Source organism: Callithrix jacchus, chromosome 11 (genome assembly GCF_049354715.1).
Source record: "Callithrix jacchus isolate 240 chromosome 11, calJac240_pri, whole genome shotgun sequence".
Classification (NCBI taxonomy): Eukaryota; Metazoa; Chordata; class Mammalia; order Primates; family Cebidae; genus Callithrix; species Callithrix jacchus.
In genome coordinates, this window is record NC_133512.1 from 4,043,600 (window position 1) to 4,061,634 (window position 18,035).

An 18,035-nucleotide genomic window follows, 5' to 3' on the forward strand; every position below is an offset into this window, starting at 1 on the left:
AATCTTCATTAGCCATATTTTCAAATTCAGTGTTCGATGACACTGTCAGTGGTCACTTCCCTGGCCTTGCAATCTGTCATCATGCCACCAAAAAGGAGGATTTAAAACCCAGAAGATCAAAACCTCAGGCTGGCTCTGTCACTTACCAGATTTGTGACCTTGGGTGAATGTCTTAACCACTCTGACCTCAGTTTCTCATTCTACAAAATGGGACTTGTGGGGTGTTCTTCAAGGCCTCAGTGTCAGAATTAAATGGGATGTTCAGAAAAAAATGTAGAAAGATTTTTCTAAATTAAAAGTTATAAATCCAAACCATAAATTTCAGCTGGATCCTAATTTGGAGGGGGGTTGGGGCAGTTGGTCTATCCTGAAAATTTTAATATAAACAGAATATTAGGTTATATAAAGAACAAATTCTTATAAATGTTCTTGGCTGTGATGAAGATGTTGGGATTACAAGAATAACGTCCTGATTGTCAGAAGAGGCTCATAGAGCGTTTAGAAGTGTCACAAGGCAACCTAGTTTCAAAAGGGGAGGGAAGAAAATGGGAAGGGAGGAGGAAAGTCCACATGCAGACACAGAGGAAGTGGGAGGGACAGAAAATTTGGGGCAAAGGCAACTTTGGCAAAATGTTCATTGTTGAATCTGGGTGGAAGGCATGTGAGGTTCATGTTACTATTTGTCTAGTTTTTTACATGTCTGAAATCTGTTCTAAATTAAAAAATTGAGTGGAAAGACAAGAGTTAAATGAGAAAATGTTATTAAAGATGTGGCTCCAGCTGGATGCAGCAAATACTAGCAGATATTCTGACCTCCCATTTAGGATGATCATTATTGTGTTACACTCACTGATGTGTGGTGTGAGCAGAATATTTGTTTAAAAAAGAATGGGAGGCCAAGGGGCGTGGATCACGAGGTCAAGAGATCAAGACCATCCTGGTCAACATGGTGAAACCCCGTCTCTACTAAAAATACAAAAAATTAGCTGGGCACGGTGGCACGTGCCTGTAATCCCAGCTACTCAGGAGGCTGAGGCAGGAGAATTTCGTGAACCCAGGAGGCAGAGGTTGTGGTGAGCCGAGATCGCGCCATTGCACTCCAGCCTGGGTAACAAGAGCGAAACTCCGTCTCAAAATAAATAAATAAATAAAAAAGAAATGAGCATAAAGCGTTGATGCACTCTGAGAAGGATGTCTCAGTCTCAGAGTCTATCAGGGCCAAGAGCTGAGGGGAGGTGAAGTTCTGCTTCTTTGTGAACACCAGGCACTCACAGCTTAGAGGCTGAGGGCACTCCCTCTTGAAACTTAACCACCTGGATTCAAACCTGCAATGGGAGGAGCAAGGTCACTTCAGATGACTTATTTAACTAGTGCCTCAATTACCCCAACGGTATGATGCTGAATAAAAATACCATTGTTCCTGTCTCATGGTATTATTGACAAGATCAAATACGATTATGAATTGAAGTGGTGTCTTGCACACAGCAAGTACCCAGATGCTAGCTCTTATAATTTGTATTATGTAAACAGGACCCTGCTATTCCAGTGTACCATGCTTTGAGAAGTCCCACCAACATTTAGGCAGCCTTGCTGTCTCACCTGTTAAACCAAATCTCAGCCATTTTACTTTAAAGTTTACTAGAAACTTTAATTTTTGTTTGTCTCTATAATTTTCACTAAAAAAAAAAAAATAAAGAAGAAAAACAATTTACCTCTTCTTGCTTTGGCCGTCTTTAAAGAGAATTATGACAAAAGCAATGAGGTTTCCACATGACAAGTGTCTATGTCGTTCCCAAACATCAATAAGATTTCTTAACTTAACATAGATTTAAATATTTAAATTGTTATAATAGATTAGCATGGTATATATGATACGATCTGAAGAGAAACCAGAATATGCATGGTATATATTATAAAAGCTATAAAATTAATTAGTATGAAATGTGTCCAGAATCTCTTTGGAGCCCATGACATTTGCATTCCACATGCCCTCCAATAAATTAAAAACAGGATTGCTAGTTTCAGTGTTCCAGATTCTCAGAGAAACAGCACTAGCGCTTTAGGCCTTTATGGGCCTCCATCTACACGCCAACTTTTGGCTTGGGCATTCTCTGAATGTTTCCACTCCTATGTTATCAACTTGGAGATAACCAAAGGCTACAATACTTGCCTTTACTATAAGATGATTAGCATGATAATAATTATGCATTAATTTATCTATCTCATTAAGTAATACACCACTAAAATTTTAAAACCCAAATGGTGACAAATTCTCTTTTGACATTTCTGAGATAGCCCGATCATAGCCACATGCCTTATTTACAGAGCACCTGACAAGCTTCCAAAGGCTTGTTTGGAACAAGCCTACACAGACCACTGTATTCGATCTTCACAGCAATCCCCTAAAGTTGTCTGGTCAGCTCTTGGTCCTAATATATAGGTAAGGGAATGAGCAGCCACTGGCGAAATGAAATCTACTCAAAGTTGTACAGAAATCCTAGGAGAGTAAGCCTTACACAACCACTCTGGCCATCTGCCCACATCCCTTTTCCTGGCTTCTATTATCTCATTTGTGGGGGGCTACCTGTGATGTCAGTTTCATATTGCCTTTCCCGAGAGGTTCCACACAATCTCGCTTTCAGGTGACCAACCTCCTCTGGACCCTGAGCCATCTACCAGGCAGTATCTACAGCTAATCACTCAGAACCCAAAACCCCAAAACATCAGGACAAGAGGAGAGCAGTAGTCCTGGCTACCTATGACCACTGAAATAAATGCAAGATACAAAGACACAGAGTTTATGAACAACGGAATGTGTCAAGTAAACTGAGCATGTGACTTCCTTTCATACTGAAGTCTATGAAAAGGAATTCTACTTCTGATCCTTTCTGACGGAGAGAAGTAACTTACCCTCTCCTTCATTTCAGTTTCCTCACCTATGGAGTGTTAGTACTGCCACAGCCCTTCAAGCTTACGCTGGGCATAAAACAAGAAAATTCATGGGAAGTGTCTATCAGTACCTGGCCCTTAGTATGGCCTTGATAAATATTTACTAAGCTGGAATAAGTCTTATGGATGAAGAAATGCATTAATTTAATTAAAAAAAAACCTTTTTTTTTAGGTAGAGTCTCACTTTGTCCCCCAGGCTGGAGTCCAGTGGCGCCATCTCTGCTCACTGCAATCTCTGCCTCCCAGGTTCAAGGGATTCTCCTGCCTCAGCTTCCCATGTAGCTGGAATAACAAGCGCTTGCCACCACACCTGGCTGATTTTTGTCTTTTTAGTAGAGGCGGGGTTTCACGACGTTGGCCAAGCCAGTCTCGAACTCCTGACCTCAGGAGATCCATCCACCTTGGCCTCCCACAGTGCTGGGATTATAGGCATGAACCACCACACCTGGCCAGAAATGCATCAATTTTAAATGTGATGTCCAACAGACAGTAAAAAATACTCTCTGTTGAATATCCCTTATCTGAAATGCTTGGAAGCAAAAGTATTTTGGATCTCAGGTTTTTTCAGATTTGGGAATTTTCCATTATACTTACAGGTTAAGCATGCTTAATCCATAAATCTAATATCTGAAATGCTCCAACGAGCATCTCCTTTGCGTGTCATGTTAATGCTCAAAAACTTTCATATTTTGGAGCATTCAGATTTTGGGTTTTTGGATTAGGGATAATTATTCAACCTGCATATAACTCAATAACAAATTAGATACCTTGATGTTAAATATACAACACCTTACATATTGTAGTTTACTATCTAAAAAGACATTTAAAAATCATTTTACTAAAATTATCTCATCCTAAATTATAGCTGAATAAACCTCACAAAATATCTAAAGTATCAGCAGCTTGGGCAGTTGGATAGAATATGTGTGTTTAATTCAGCAGAGAAACTGAACTTTTAAATTTTATGAAGCAACAAGAACATGCTTATGTATGTTACCAGGAGAAGGAAGAAGAGGCAGGTAACTTTCTGAAGAAGAAAATGTGAGAAGGCAGACTGGTGAAGGTATGGGTGGGGAAGTGGGCAGTTAAAAATCTGACCCATCATATAAAGATTCTAGAAAATACAGTGTAATACACAGTCACTCAACACACTCTTAAAGGTCATAGCACTGAAACTCAATAGCTCTCTACAAAGTCAACATCCATTTTGAGTACTGGGATATCTCTTCTCTCCAAGAAAATGTAAGACCCTCCTAACTCCTTCTCTTATGCAGGAACTAAATTGTGAACCACACACTTACCAGTTGATTCTGGTAGGCTGTGACTGCCGTAAAAACTGTTTCTGGAAAGATAAAAGTTCTAAATTCTTCCGACTTCAGGTTAAGCAATGAGGCTGTGTGGTCTTTCTTCTTAATGATGTGTACCCTTGGCTGGTACTTATGCATTGAGTTCAAAATTATCTGCAACAGAAAGATAGGAAGTACTGAACTTTACGTACTTTTACACTGCTAAACCGGCCAAATTACAGGGAGACCAGAAAGAATCAAAGCATCTGCAATTTCAAAGTCAATTTTAAGATACAGATCTACCCTCTCCAGCCTCGAGGCAAATCATTTTCACAAGATATTGCAGAGTCATTGTTGTGAATCACATTTTGCCAAAACAACTGCAAATGACACAGGTTGTTTCAAGTGTCCTTTCTAAAATGATGGGGGAGGGGACATCTGAAGGATAAGTTTTTATTTATTTTTTAAATCAAGCCCTTTAAATACTTATAGTTTGCTAGTCTAGTTAGACCAAAGGACACATCTGAATTTTCTAAAATAAGAAATCATACATTCTAGGAGGCCAGATTATTATTTATGGAGAAAAATATAAAAGAGTTTAGAAAAGTAGTGTGGTGTTAGGCAAACTTGGGTTAAAATTTTGAATCTGTCAGTTCTAGTCCTTTAATCCTGGGCCATGTGATTTCGTCTCTCCAATTCCTGGTTTTCTCATATGCAAAAATGGTACTAACCTAATAAGGCTGGCACAGAGAAAACAGGAAGTGCTCAGTAAATCTCAACTGTATTATTAGTAGTAATAGAAGGAGTATTTATGACAGCTTCCTTGATTTCCAACTTCCAGTTATTGGACCAAATCTGAATCATGATAGCCATCTTCCATTCTGTAGCTAGTAAAAAAAAGTTGCCAAGTACTTCAAAACCATAAACACACCCTTGTTAACAAGGCAGCCAAGGATGGCATTTTTCACATATCTTTATATATATATATAATTGCGTTTTAGGTTTTGGGGTACATGTGAAGAACATGCAAGATTGTTGCATAGGTACATACATGGCAATGTGGTTTGCTGCCCTCCTCCCCATCACCTATATCTGGCATTTCTCCCCATGTTATCCCTCCCCAACTCCCCACCCCCCACTGTCCCTCCCCTAGTATCTGGGCAATAAAATTCAATTTCCAATGTAAAAGGTTTTCCACATCTCCCCTCCTGCCATTCAGATAGCCATCTAAGCCTGCAAAATGTGGGGGTATGTCTTTCTGGGGATAAAAGGGGTCACACTGTGTACCCTCCTCTCCAAGGAGCTGGTAGAGAGTGTGACTCTCAGGAGACATCCAATAAACAGCGTGGCAGGACCGATGGCACTCTATGCTGGTTGCTGCGGCTATTAATGCAGCTGACGGCTCCCTGGCTTTCTTGGCTAACCTGGGTGTGGGGCATGGGTGTTTCTGCCGATTGACTTCAGCAGAATTAAACACTAGTCACCGTGGGATAACTGGTATATAATCAGTCTCCCTCTGTGCTGAGATGCAAGCTGACCTGAACTTACGGGGTATTAACTGGGATTGAATTTTGAACATGCTGTCTAACTGAAATAAATGGTGTCTTTAAATAAATCAAAATAATATTTTAAAATGATAATATGATCTCTTTGTACAATGCATTTATTCCAAGGATTTCAAGCTATTGATACTCAGTCATAAAACTTGAATAAAGTTGAAGCAGTAAAAGCAAACATTTTCCTCCTGTCACTGATATAAGAAAAAAGTAACATTCATCATATATTCTACTGAGAAGACAAGAAGAATTTTCAAATACTCATCCACCCATATATACACATACCACAATGGAACAAGAAGTAAGCTTTAAATAAGCTGCTTCTTTCCCCACTTCCACCACCTGAAGGTTAATTTCCTTTGGGAAAGGTTACTGGACAGACTCAGACCCCAGACTCAGCCACTAAGACCCCAGGGCTCCCCGACTCTGCTCAAGCTCTCCTGCGACTTGAGGGCTAAAGAACACTAACGGAAATGTGGGCCCTGCCTCACTCAAGAAATAATTCTTGAGAATAACAAAGTTTCCTTTTCTGAAACTAAAAATGGGTCTGTAAGAGAGCCTTCTTCAGAATCTATGCAAAGAAGTTAGCTAAACAACACAGGTTCTAAAATCTTTCCTTGTATTAGCAGTTTTCAGAACACACTAATTCTGTTGACAAAGGGTTATATTAAATATCATTTTTTTTTTTTTTTGAGACAAGGTCTTGCTCTGTCGCCCAGGCTGAACTGCAGCCTTCACCTCCCAGGCTCAAGTGATCCTCCCACCTCAGCCTCCGGAGTAGCTGGGACTCTAAGTGCAGGCTACCATATCCAGCTAATTTTTTGTTTTATTTTTTTCATAGAGATGAGGTCTCCCTACGTTGCTCTGGCTGGTTTCAAACTCCTGGGTTCAAACAATCTCCCCACCTCGGCCTCTCAAAGTGCTGGAATTACAGATGTGAGCCACCATGCCTGGCCAATATAAAAGTTTTAAAGCTAAAATGCATATAAGCAACTGTCTAAGACTAATCAGTTTTTTAAGGTATAATCTTGGTATAATCAGGCTAGACCCTAGAACATCTGAAATCGAGTTTAGAGCTATTACTACCCAATGAAGCTGAGGCTAAACAAAAAGCATTTCAATTATGGGCAACTAATCTCACAATGAATGAACTCTCAAGTCTTCGTGGAAAGAGCCATATAATTCCTCTAAAAGCCTCATATATAAAAAATTCCAGAATCATAAAAGAATTTCATTTTTCCCTGCAAAAATTTTCATTAAAGCTCAATAAATTTTAATGTAAATGACATTAAGAATGATCATTGACATACAAAAAAAATCATTCCATACTTCATCAATTTTAACCTGAATAAAATTTGTCAGTAGAAGCATGTTTAAAAAAAAGAAAGAAAAATTATGCCAATAACCTTAAAGATCAATTGTCTTTCTTTTTCAATACACAAAAAACAGAAGCACATTAAGGTACTTCCAATATCCCAACAGCACCACACCAGAGTCATGAGCTAAGCCGCCACGCTGACTTCCTTGTAATAAACAGGGTCTCCTACAGGCAGAGGGATACTGCTAGCACCTGAAGCCATTTATTTGGTTCCAGGTTTAATCTCACCATTTGAAACCAAACCCAGAACTTTCTTATTATCTATTTATGACCATCTTTGTTGAGAAAGGTCTTCAAACAGTTTCTCTAAGTTACACAGATTTGATCCTCACACATTGTATATATGTATCAAAACATCACATGAACCCCGAAAATATGTACAGTTACTAAGTATCAATTAAAATTATTAAAAGAAGGCAAAAAGTTATGGAAGTCTCTCTGAAGTTTTCTTAGCATAAAATCTAACACAAAATTTTTATGTGAATCTTTATTTAGGAGCACGAAGTAACATCCCAGATAGTACCTTAAAAAGTCATTTTATCAAATATGTAAGGACCTGTATCAATGACTATTTGTTCTACTAAGCTACTGATAAGAACACAGAGTTAATTTCCCTTTTTTCCACATTTTAACAAACTTTATACTGACAAAAAAACCTAATTTTTGTTTTTAATTATGGGGCTTCTCTATGCTTTAATATTCATGAAACTCTCCAAAAGAATTTTTTAAAAAGGTTACATAATGAGGAAACAGCCTTTTCCCAAACCGATTTGGACATAAACCCCTTTGATTCTATTTCATCTCGCATACATGTATTCTACAGAACACACTTTGGGGAACCCCCATCAGAGGTCCTAGCCCTATCATCTTTAGGTTTTACTATCTGATATGCTGCTGACAGAAATTAGATGCTGAACCCAAGAACAGGCTGTAGTAGCCCCCAAAATGTATATTCCCTTAGTTTAGTTGGCTTGAGTGGTACAGCAATTTCAGAAGCCTTGGGAATTCCACGGGACAGAAGGTCCCTGACCTTCTTGTATAGAAATGGCACACAGCATCCCTGTAAATGACCTATTAACAAAATCAGTCAAGGTCCCCTGAAAAACAAGAAATGTTCCCATAAAATGACTCAGAGATAGAAGGTGGGAAGGAGAGAGGGAAAGCAAGAAGGGACTCAGGGAGAGGCAGTTTTGTGAGACTTGTCCATTCCCTCTCAGGGAACCTGCACAGTTCATGGCACAGTACTTACGTGGCCATGCTGATCCAGTTCATTGTTGGTGAGTTTCACCTTTTCAAAAGACACCATTTGTTTGAGTAGTTGCTCACCCGTAAAAGGAGAATCTGGGTGCACATAGAGCCTAAGAAAGACAGGAGAAAACTTTATGAAGACTTTCTAAAAAAATCTGTCTCTGTGGGTTATAAAATGTTCTGATTCTAAAGGAACACACAAACCATATGTAAGTGGTAAATGTTACTGCCCAATATACCTCAAATTTATTAATATTTCAATGTCAAAACAACTCCAAAATGTATAATGTTTTTCTTCATGTTTCAATGATCTAAAAGAGTTAATACCTAACAAATGTTCTGTTAAAGACTGATCAAGACATTTTTTAAAGGTTTTTCTTTTCATCTATCTAGTAAACTACTGGTCTGCTTCTATCAACTGCAAAATCTTGTTGAAGGTGCTTTCAAAAGAAAAACTAGGTTATACTAACTGTGTAAGAAGTTCCTATTACAAGCATCTCCAAAATAACAATGAAAACATAAATAACTTAAAAGAGAAAATAATTTTACAGCATCAATTTATGTAAACTTAAAGTTTTAAAATTTAAAGTCTGTATTCTTTGTAAATGCAAGATGGAGTCATTTTAATATAGGGACATGAAGAACTTCCAGTAGTCCAGAGATCAGGTGGGAGTCTGCTGTTCTTCCAGTTACGTTAAACACTACTGCTGTCAACATTGTCTGTTTATGTGCTCACTAAAAGTTAAAACAAGCTAGACACACTTCAAATTATTTATTTTTTTGTAAACAGCATAAGCCAAAAAAAAGTACTCACTTTGATGAGAAAAATTTGTTTATCATTTATTGATCAGTTGCTACATGCAGGGCAATCTTTTACTCCCTCACAGTTAAATGCAGGTCATTTTTTCTACCTGTGACAGTCACCTTAAGTGCAGCTCTTTGTAAGTCCCCATCCTAGTATCTTCTTGACATAAATCTTTCTGCAGTCAGATAGAGACCACAGCACTAATGAGGGGGAATGGAAATCCTTGATTTAATAGGACAGATTCCTCTATCCATGTAAAAGCTTATTTATACAAAAGTTTTATACAGGATCCTTATAACTATAACTAAACATAAATATTTTTATTAGGGCAAAAGCAAGGGATAAGAAGTCATAAAATCTTCCTTGCAATACTCACGTAAAGAACAAGAAATCTGTGCCATGGTTTGTCACACAGAGGACTAAGAACAGAAGAATTCTGTATCCATGCTGAAACTCACAAAGCCTACCAGGAGCAAGGCACAAAAAAGGCTGACAGCACCAAAGATTCTTACCAGAGCTACAGAGAAGCTCTAAAGGCTTCAGGCATTTGCCTGCCTGTTAATTCCACTGTTTTTGGGAGGAGTGCTCACAGTTGCCTTTCAGTTATGTTTTGAGAGCACAGCCACTTTCCAAGCACCAGGCTTCCAAGACTGTAGCTTTCTGTATGGGTGCAGTCGTTTTACTGCTCAGAATCACATTTCTCCCTCTAAAAAGGTCCAAAAGTACTTAAAGTTCTGAAAGTTGATGAAATGTTTCCTCTTTAAGGATCACATTCTCCACATGTAATAGCTAATATTAATGTATTTAAATATTAATTACGTACTTTAAAGAAAAGGAAATGCCCTATATGAAAATGTAACATTATTTTAGATCATAAATAATGTCTTGCCTATTACTATTATCAAGCAATACTGTCAAGCATTGTTTCTTCTGATTAGAAATGACTGACCAATGACCTTCAGTATGAAATAAAATGCTTCAAAGTCCTTAAACCATGGGAAATGTTTGCCATCAGTACAAAATTATCACCTCCTAAGTTCTTCGCTTTTCTCTTACAGAGACAGATAATATAGCAAACTATTTTTTTAACAATAATAATAAAGAATAGTTGCTATCACCTAGAATATTTTTATCCCATCTATAGCTAAACATTTGTATTTCATATCAATCTAAAAAAGCTGAACTAGGATGAATGAAAAAAATATACAGGAAGCCCCTCCTCTCAAGTCCCCCGGAGACTTAAAATTCCAGCAATAGCTTAAACATGCTTCAGTTAAGATAGTGTATTGGTATACACTTTTCTTCTCCAACCAGAACACATTAGTAACATAAACAAGGCATGTCGTATTTCCAAAGTCCTGCTGGCCTGCATCAGCTCCCCATACCTTCAGATAGGAAGAAAATGTATGTTTAATAAGAGTGATTAACTTCTTAGAGGAAAGACTGGAGGGAAAACAAGAAAAAGAGGGTTTGCTTGTAGTAAATGGTTAGGAATCTGCTAAAATACTCTCTCTCTCTCTGATTTAAAACAATATTGAAACATTTGGAAGGAAGCTCAAGAATAATAGTAAACTATTTAATAGTAAATAGACGAGAATACTACTTTTACTAATTTTAATATCTCTTATAAACGGTGACTCTTGTTCAACTAAAAAAAATGAGCAGCAATTGTTTTTTAGATTTTCCTAGTCTTGACTGTTATTTAATATACTGATATGGAAGGGCTGGGAAGACGACCTTTCCAGTCTCTTCCTAGAATGGAAAACTCTGAGAGATTGCTTTTAATCTCTTTCCTAGTGCACTTAGCATATGATAAGCTCAATAATATAATAAACTACTAATTAGGCCGAATATTTGATCTGAACCGTATGTGTCATTGCCTGTTGATGCTTTGCCTTCACTGTGACTCAGACTAGACACACGGTGCCAGCCGTAACTGAACAGTTCTTAAACCTGGACATTTAAATAAACTCTTCACTCTGATATGAACTTTCAATCAATTACAAAAAATGAGTCATTTGACAACTGAAAAGGTATAAGGCTGAGTTTTGGAACCCAAAACATAAAGTCAGCTAATATGCTTCGTTTTGTATTAAAATAGGCAGTTAGATTCCTGTAACTTCATCTATCATTCTTCATATAAGTAAATGCATGTTTTTCCTGTTAGAATACTCATTTGACTGAAGCAATAATAATAAATACTTGCGTGTGCCTTTTGAAGGATGGCACTCCTGGAAACACTGTATTAGCAATAGTACATACAACGATCCCTAATGTATTAATTGAAGAATGTTTCATGTAAAAGAACCTGTTGTTGAATTACATTCATCCACTAAAATTACAGAGGGAGAAAATAAGAGTTGGCTTTTATTTTTACTTTAAAATCTCTGAACCCTTTATTGGTCAAAAACAACTGAATTTTACCTAAATGGTGTTTATGATGTGGAGTTATAACCACATGATTAACAAACACCATAAGCAACCACTGTACTAAAATACACTCTTCTAAAAAGGATTTTAGGACAACCATTTCATCAGGAGGCTTATTCAGTCTCGTTTTAAGCAGCAACTAGAGAGGATGTCTATATTTATATTTATACAAAATGGGTCCACATTTCTAATGAATGTTCAAGCTGGAATTTAAGAAAAACTTTGAAATGAATTGCTGCCTAACAAAACAAACTCAACGACAGTGTTTTCTCTATGCACAAACTACCTTCCTCAGAGCCTAGCCCATATTCTGTATGGTCAATCCCGCAGTGTCCAGGCTGGGAACGCTCTCCTGCCAGAGCCCGCTGCTTTAAATACCCACTTGCTCAAAATTCACACAAGCCAGAAACACTCTGACAGAAGCACTAACAGTTTTCTCAGCAAAAAATCCAGAGGCACAAACCTGGCTGGCAACGGCGGGTCGGCCTTGCCAGCCACCAGCCAGGAGGACCGGTGGTAGGCGTAGCGGTACCTCTTGTTGTCCACAGGGACGATGTCCATCAAGACTATGTACTTGGCCTCAGGATCCACCCCGGAAAAGGACACCCGGATGGTGGGAAACATCCTCCTGACAGAGAGAGACAGAAAATGGACCCTGTTTACGCTAACAAACTGGCCCTAATTGGGAAGAGAGAAAGGAAGAGCGGGAAGGGGGGAGGGAGGGAAAGGGCCTGACTCTTGACTCCGGTCCATAAAACCCCTTTTTGCTTTGTTTAAAGCCTCAGAGAAGTGAATACAGAGACCCGGGTTTTCTTCCAAGCTTAGATAATCTCAAGTGTCACCTTTAAGTCAGTGTTAATTGCTAGGTGAGAAGGTGTGGGTGGGGGTGGGGGTATGTGTTAACACTAGAAATTCCGTGATTAAGGGGAAACCCTATGCGTTTTTTTTGTTTTTTGTTTTTTGTTTTTCTTTTTGAGCCGGAGTTTCTCTCTTGTTACCCAGGCTGGAGTGCAATGGTGCGATCTCGGCTCACCGCAACCTCCGCCTCCCGGGTTCGGGCAATTCTCCTGCCTCAGCCTCCCGAGTAGCTGGGATTACAGGCACGCACCACCATGCCCAGCTAATTTTTTTATATTTTTAGTACAGACGGGGTTTCACCATGTTGACCAGGATGGTCTCGATCTGTTGACCTCGTGATCCACCCGCCTCGTTCTCCCAAAGTGCTGGGAGTACAGGCTTGAGCCACGGCGCCCAGCCAACCCTATGCGTTTTAATGATCAATCGCACCTTAATCCTCAAAGGACCCGAAGTCCCTGGAGCTGACCCAGTCACACAACCCACCGGCATCCGAGCCAGAAAACTCTGCTCTTGCCAAAGAAAAGCCAAGGGCAGAAGTTTCCAGGAAGGATTTCTTAGAGACCCTGCAGGTATTTTCTGCAGTCCCCAGAGCTACAGCCACCAAGTTTTGCCGGCCTCTGCCCCATCCCAACCTCCCCCAGCCCTGCGGCTTCCTGCCTGGCCGGAGCCCACCCAGCTCTGGCGCCAAGAGGCCCCCAGCAGTGCTCCTTCGTACAGGGATTTTTATCGTTTCAAATTTCATTCTTCCTCCCAGGTTTTAATTTTAGTTTTTAACTGGAGTTGGCAGCTTTTGCAAATTGAGCCTGATAAAAGGGAAGCTACTCACCCACCTAGAAGCACCCAGCAGCTCGCCAGGCACCCCTGGCACAAATTCCTCCTCCTTCCAGATCCCGACCCCCTAGCCGCCAAAACCTTCTCCAGCTCCAGGGAGAGCAGACCACACCCTTCGGGGCTAGTGTGCCTCCCTGGTCCCTGTGCCCTTCTCAACAATCCAGAGAACGCAAATGACGAAGTCCTGTAGCTAGCTGGCAGGAAGGAAGCTGGTGGAAATAAGCTGCCCTGGAGCAAAGCTAGCTCTCCACTCTGTGACCAGCCAGCTCTCATCCAGTTCCAGGAAGCGCCCTCAGCTACTCAGGGAGTGCCCTGACTTTCCACACCCCCAGACCCCAAGGCCCAACTACCTGCCCGACTTGGTGATGATCATCTCGGTGCCCAGCTCATGGAATTTGTCCCAAAGCTCCTTGGTCTCCAGGCTGCAGGCGATTTTGGCCATTTCCTCACTGGGGATGATGGGGGTGGTGGGAATCAGCGGCTCAGTGCACAGAGAAGAGGAGGATGGGCTGCTGCCACCGCCTCCACCAAACTCCCCATGAGCATCCAGGCTGGTCAGCTCACCCAGGGGCTGGGCACAGGACGACTTCTCCACAAATTGCTCTGGAGGCAAAGAGAATGGTGAATGACAGCTGACACTGTCAAACAAGGAAAGATCTGGAAAGAACAGCATAACCACAATGGTCACTTGGATTTTACTCAGGAAAAGTTAAGGTCAGAAACTCCAGGCGGGGCTGTAGGGAGGACCCATCACTGTGTAAAATTACCTGGGATTCCCATAGGGTGACATGCCCAGTGTTTCCTGAACAAACTATTGAGTTCTAGAATGATGGCTTGTCACCACCAGTACTGCAGCCCACTCTGGGAAATAAAAATGTGAGCATGGAAGAAGGGAAAGATGATGATCATGAGGGATGAATAGCAAATATTTCTATTGTCACCCTCCCAAATTCTACACTTCACAGCTCATGAAACCGATACCAGTCCTGCCTCTTTGACAACCAGGAGGGATTCTCTCCATGGAGACCAAGACAGCAAAGAGATCAGCACCTTCCTCACTTGGAGAGGAACTTTCTCTTCCTTCCTGGAGTCCTCTCTCCATAAGAGAAAAGGAAAGGAAGATAGGAAGGTAAAAGAAAAATGGGGAACATGGTTTACAAAAAATCAGTCACTTCACCTCTGTGCCTGACTTTCAGTTTTCTAGGCTTTATGATGAGAGCTAGAACATTTTTATACTATTCCTCCCAGCCCAAGATCTTTTGAAAGATGCTACCAGACACCTTGCTAAATCACAAGATTTAGCAAGGCCATTTTCTGTGGGCCATTTTTCAGAATAGACGTGGAACAATTACTTGAGGGGTGATGTATAAAATTTTTCTTTCTCCCAAAAAAGGTCCTAGAAGTGAGGAAAACAACCTCCAACCCAGGCAGTGTATTAAAATGGGAAGAATGCTCTGCCATCCACCACCAGGTTGGAATACTGCTGCCTACGAACCAAACATTCTCCCCCACAGCTGATAAGGGCCTCGGACTACACCAGTCACTTTGATGGAATACAGGGAGACTTTTGTAATTGTCCCAATTATCTTCCATCTTAAAAAAGAAACTACTTGAATTTGCAATGTGAAGCTGATCTCTTATGTGCCCTCAAGAAATCAAAGCCAGTTCTAAATGTATGTGTGAGCATGTATATAATGCATGTGGGCATATGGGACATACACAGATCATAAGGTGTTTTATTTCCTACACGTCTGTGCATGAAGAAAACAGGAGACCGAATGTTTTTACTTTTACTTCTCAGGCAATGATAATCCAACCCATGGGAATGTTTTAACTTAAGAATAATCAAATTAACCGCCATCCTGATTTTTTTTCAGATTAAAGAAAGGAAACCATGCCATAACAAAATCTTCCTTTCTACTAATATTTTCAGAAACACATTCACATTCTCCCTCCCTTCGGAGGGAGGTAAAAAGTAGTCTTAATGATTTTTTTTTTTTTTCTGACAATCGAAAGCGGCAAACTCCCTAAGCCCCAGACTGACCAGTGCATCCGGATGAAATAGAAATGCTTCAGTGGACTGAAAGTGTTCTTTTAAATAGACTTCAGACGTTTAAATGGGCAGTCCTGGGAGACACTGGAATCCTCCTCCCACTCTACAGTTTGCTTCAACAAAAGTCTCACATTCTCTCTTAACAGAACTTTTAGGTGTTTCTCCTGCTGGAGTCCGTGGCTTGCAGTCACCTCTGTTGAACTGGCCAGTGTAAGGGACAAGAACGCCTGCTAGTTCTGTTTGAGCCCATCTCAAAAGCCAGGAGAGGGAAACTCGTTTTATAGACGAGTGTCTGTTCATGGGTGGGGGCTTCGGGGTGGTGTTGGAGTTGTGAGCTAGGAATGGCTTTAATGTTCAAGATTTAGAAATTTTGATAAAAGCTGGTTTTTCTCAGAAAAATAAAGAGAGAAGGAAGTAATGTTGAAATGACAGGGCAGCTGGGGCTGGCATGTTTCCCAATTTGCTGTCTACACTTCTGTCAGGAATTTTAATGTGAAATCCTCTGTTCCTGCGATGTAATAAACTGAGATATGTACAAAGCATTCAGCAATTATGCATGCTAAACAGCGATGCACAATGTTCAGAGTCCGCAATAAAACTTTGAAACTGTTAGTTCTATTTTTCTCAACAATTGGGGTTTGTTTGATTGATTGTTTCCATTTCTTTGCCAGGTTTAGATTGAGATGGGAGGTTGGTGGGAAGAACCAGGGTAAGGGAGGGAAAACTTAGAGGAGAGGTGGGTTTTTTTTCTTTTTTGACATTCTGTTTTCTAGAGATCCACTAGTTACTTTTCCCTCTGTTCCAAGTAGCTACAGGAATTTTACTTCTCTGTCTTTATGCCTGAGCACCTCATTTTAGATCTCGAACGCTTCCTTTTTTTCTTGTTATTATTTTGGATATGATATGTTAAAGTGTTGGAAAGGCCAGAGAGAGGAAAAGAAAACTTGGGGAGGGTTAAAAAAGAAAATTTCCACATTTTAGGGATACCAGATGATCAGGACGTACGGTAATTATTTCCTGGGGACCCACAAGGCAATGATGAGACCGGTTCTGTCTCTCTCAGTTGTAAAGGGATTTTTAAATATTTACCTTGGGCTGGTTCTTTTCCATGTAATTCACTAGTGAGAAAGAGAACATAATTCTTATTCTCCCTTTCCTCCTAGCCTGGTGTCTTCTATAAATGGTAAAGGTTGTTAAACAAACAATGTAACTGAAAGTAGAGGAATTTGAGAAATGGTTACTGGTTAGTGTTTTTGCCAACCTCAAATGAAAATGTCGACAGTTATAAAATGATGTCTTGGTGATGAATCTGTAGCTTCAGTGAATAAAACGGTTCGTGCGGGGAGAACTGGCTTATTCTACTTCGCAGTGGTTTCAAAGAGCTCGCTCTGTATAGTCTATTCAACTCAGCAGAAAACGAAAACTGAACTGGTTTCCTGTGAAGTCGTTTAGCGTCCCCTTGGTTTCAAACGCACAAGCAGGTGTTAAACGCACAGCAAATTAAAAGGGATTGTATTATTATTTTTCTCCGAATGTTTTTATCCTAACATACACACACAACATATGTCCGGTGTGATATATGGATTCTAGACAACTGCGGAGACCGACGGGCCCAGGTACAAGATGCACAGCCCATCGCATTCAACAGACTAAAGCCTCCAAAGAAAACTTCGACCCAAAAGAAAAAAAAAAAATCTCACCTGCGATGTATGGCTCATGGCTTGAGCGTCAGAAGCTGCTTCGAGCAGCCTGCGGCCAGGGGACAGGGGGACAGAGGATGCGCACCACCCCCGTCCTCGGCGGAGAGCCCTGTAGCCTGCCTGACTTACCCAGGGGTTTGATGGTGTTCTCCGTCGCCTCCTTCTCCTTGGAGCCGCCGCTCGACATGAGCGCGGCAATGGAGAAGGCGTTGGCCCGGGAGGAGAGCTGGGGCTTGGGTGACGCCGTGAACTCCATGGTCCCCACCACGCGGTCCTGGCCAGGGACGGTGTCGGCCGAACTGCCGTCCAGCTTCCCCAAGGGAGACAAAGACCCGAAACACAGCGCAAAGTTTCCGAGAGCAGTCACAGCGGGGCCAGAGACTCCAGAAGAGTCAGCTCCAACCTCTCAGAGCTCCGCGCTGGCCTCTATCACCCACCGCAGAGCCACGGAGCCGCAGGGACTGCGAAGCAGCCGGAGAGGAGAGGACCCGCCGGGCACTCCAGCGGGTGCGCACGCCCCGGGACGCTCGGCAGGACGACAGGCTGCACAATCCGAAGGCGGAAATGAGCATCAGCTGCACAAAGCCCTGGGGTCCCGGAGCATCCCGTCAGCGCCTTTCCTCTCTCCGGGGCTGGGGACAGCCGGGACGTCCCAGGCTGCGGTGGCCACCAGCCGAGCGCCGCTGCTGGGGCGCGGGCGTGCGGAGCGCGGCGCAGAGCCAGGAACACTGCGCCCCGGCGCTCGCTGCCCTGAGCCTTAATTTGCTGGCGGCGGCGATCCCGGCGACCCGCAGCCAGTCAGCGCCGCACCACGTCACCGCTTCCTGATTCCGCCGCCGGGGGCGGGGCCGCGGGCCGGGCGCTCAGGGCGCGCCTAAGGCGCGGCGCCCGCGTGGCCTGGCGCCCGGGCTGTACGGTAGCCCAGCGCAGGATCAGGGAAA

The 18,035-nt window shown here is 41.6% G+C and overlaps 1 protein-coding gene across 6 annotated transcripts in view; it reads right to left on the reverse strand.

Moving 5' to 3' along the window:
* TBX20 (T-box transcription factor 20) overlaps positions 1–17,826 on the reverse strand; it is a 57,060-nt gene extending 39,234 nt beyond the window's left edge. For 5 of the 6 annotated variants that reach the window (XM_078342197.1, XM_002751324.7, XM_078342199.1 and 2 more), the window contains exons 1-5: positions 17,224–17,826; positions 13,692–13,944; positions 12,116–12,280; positions 8,419–8,527; positions 4,251–4,409 (exon numbers count right to left, since the gene is read on the reverse strand). In XM_078342197.1, the coding sequence (XP_078198323.1) occupies positions 4,251–4,409; positions 8,419–8,527; positions 12,116–12,280; positions 13,692–13,944; positions 17,224–17,350 (813 nt within the window). In that variant the 5' untranslated portion in view covers positions 17,351–17,826. The remainder of the gene's footprint in view (positions 1–4,250; positions 4,410–8,418; positions 8,528–12,115; positions 12,281–13,691; positions 13,945–17,223) is intronic. The other variant, XM_017975117.4, reaches the window with a different exon arrangement.
* Positions 17,827–18,035: the final 209 nt, after the last annotated feature.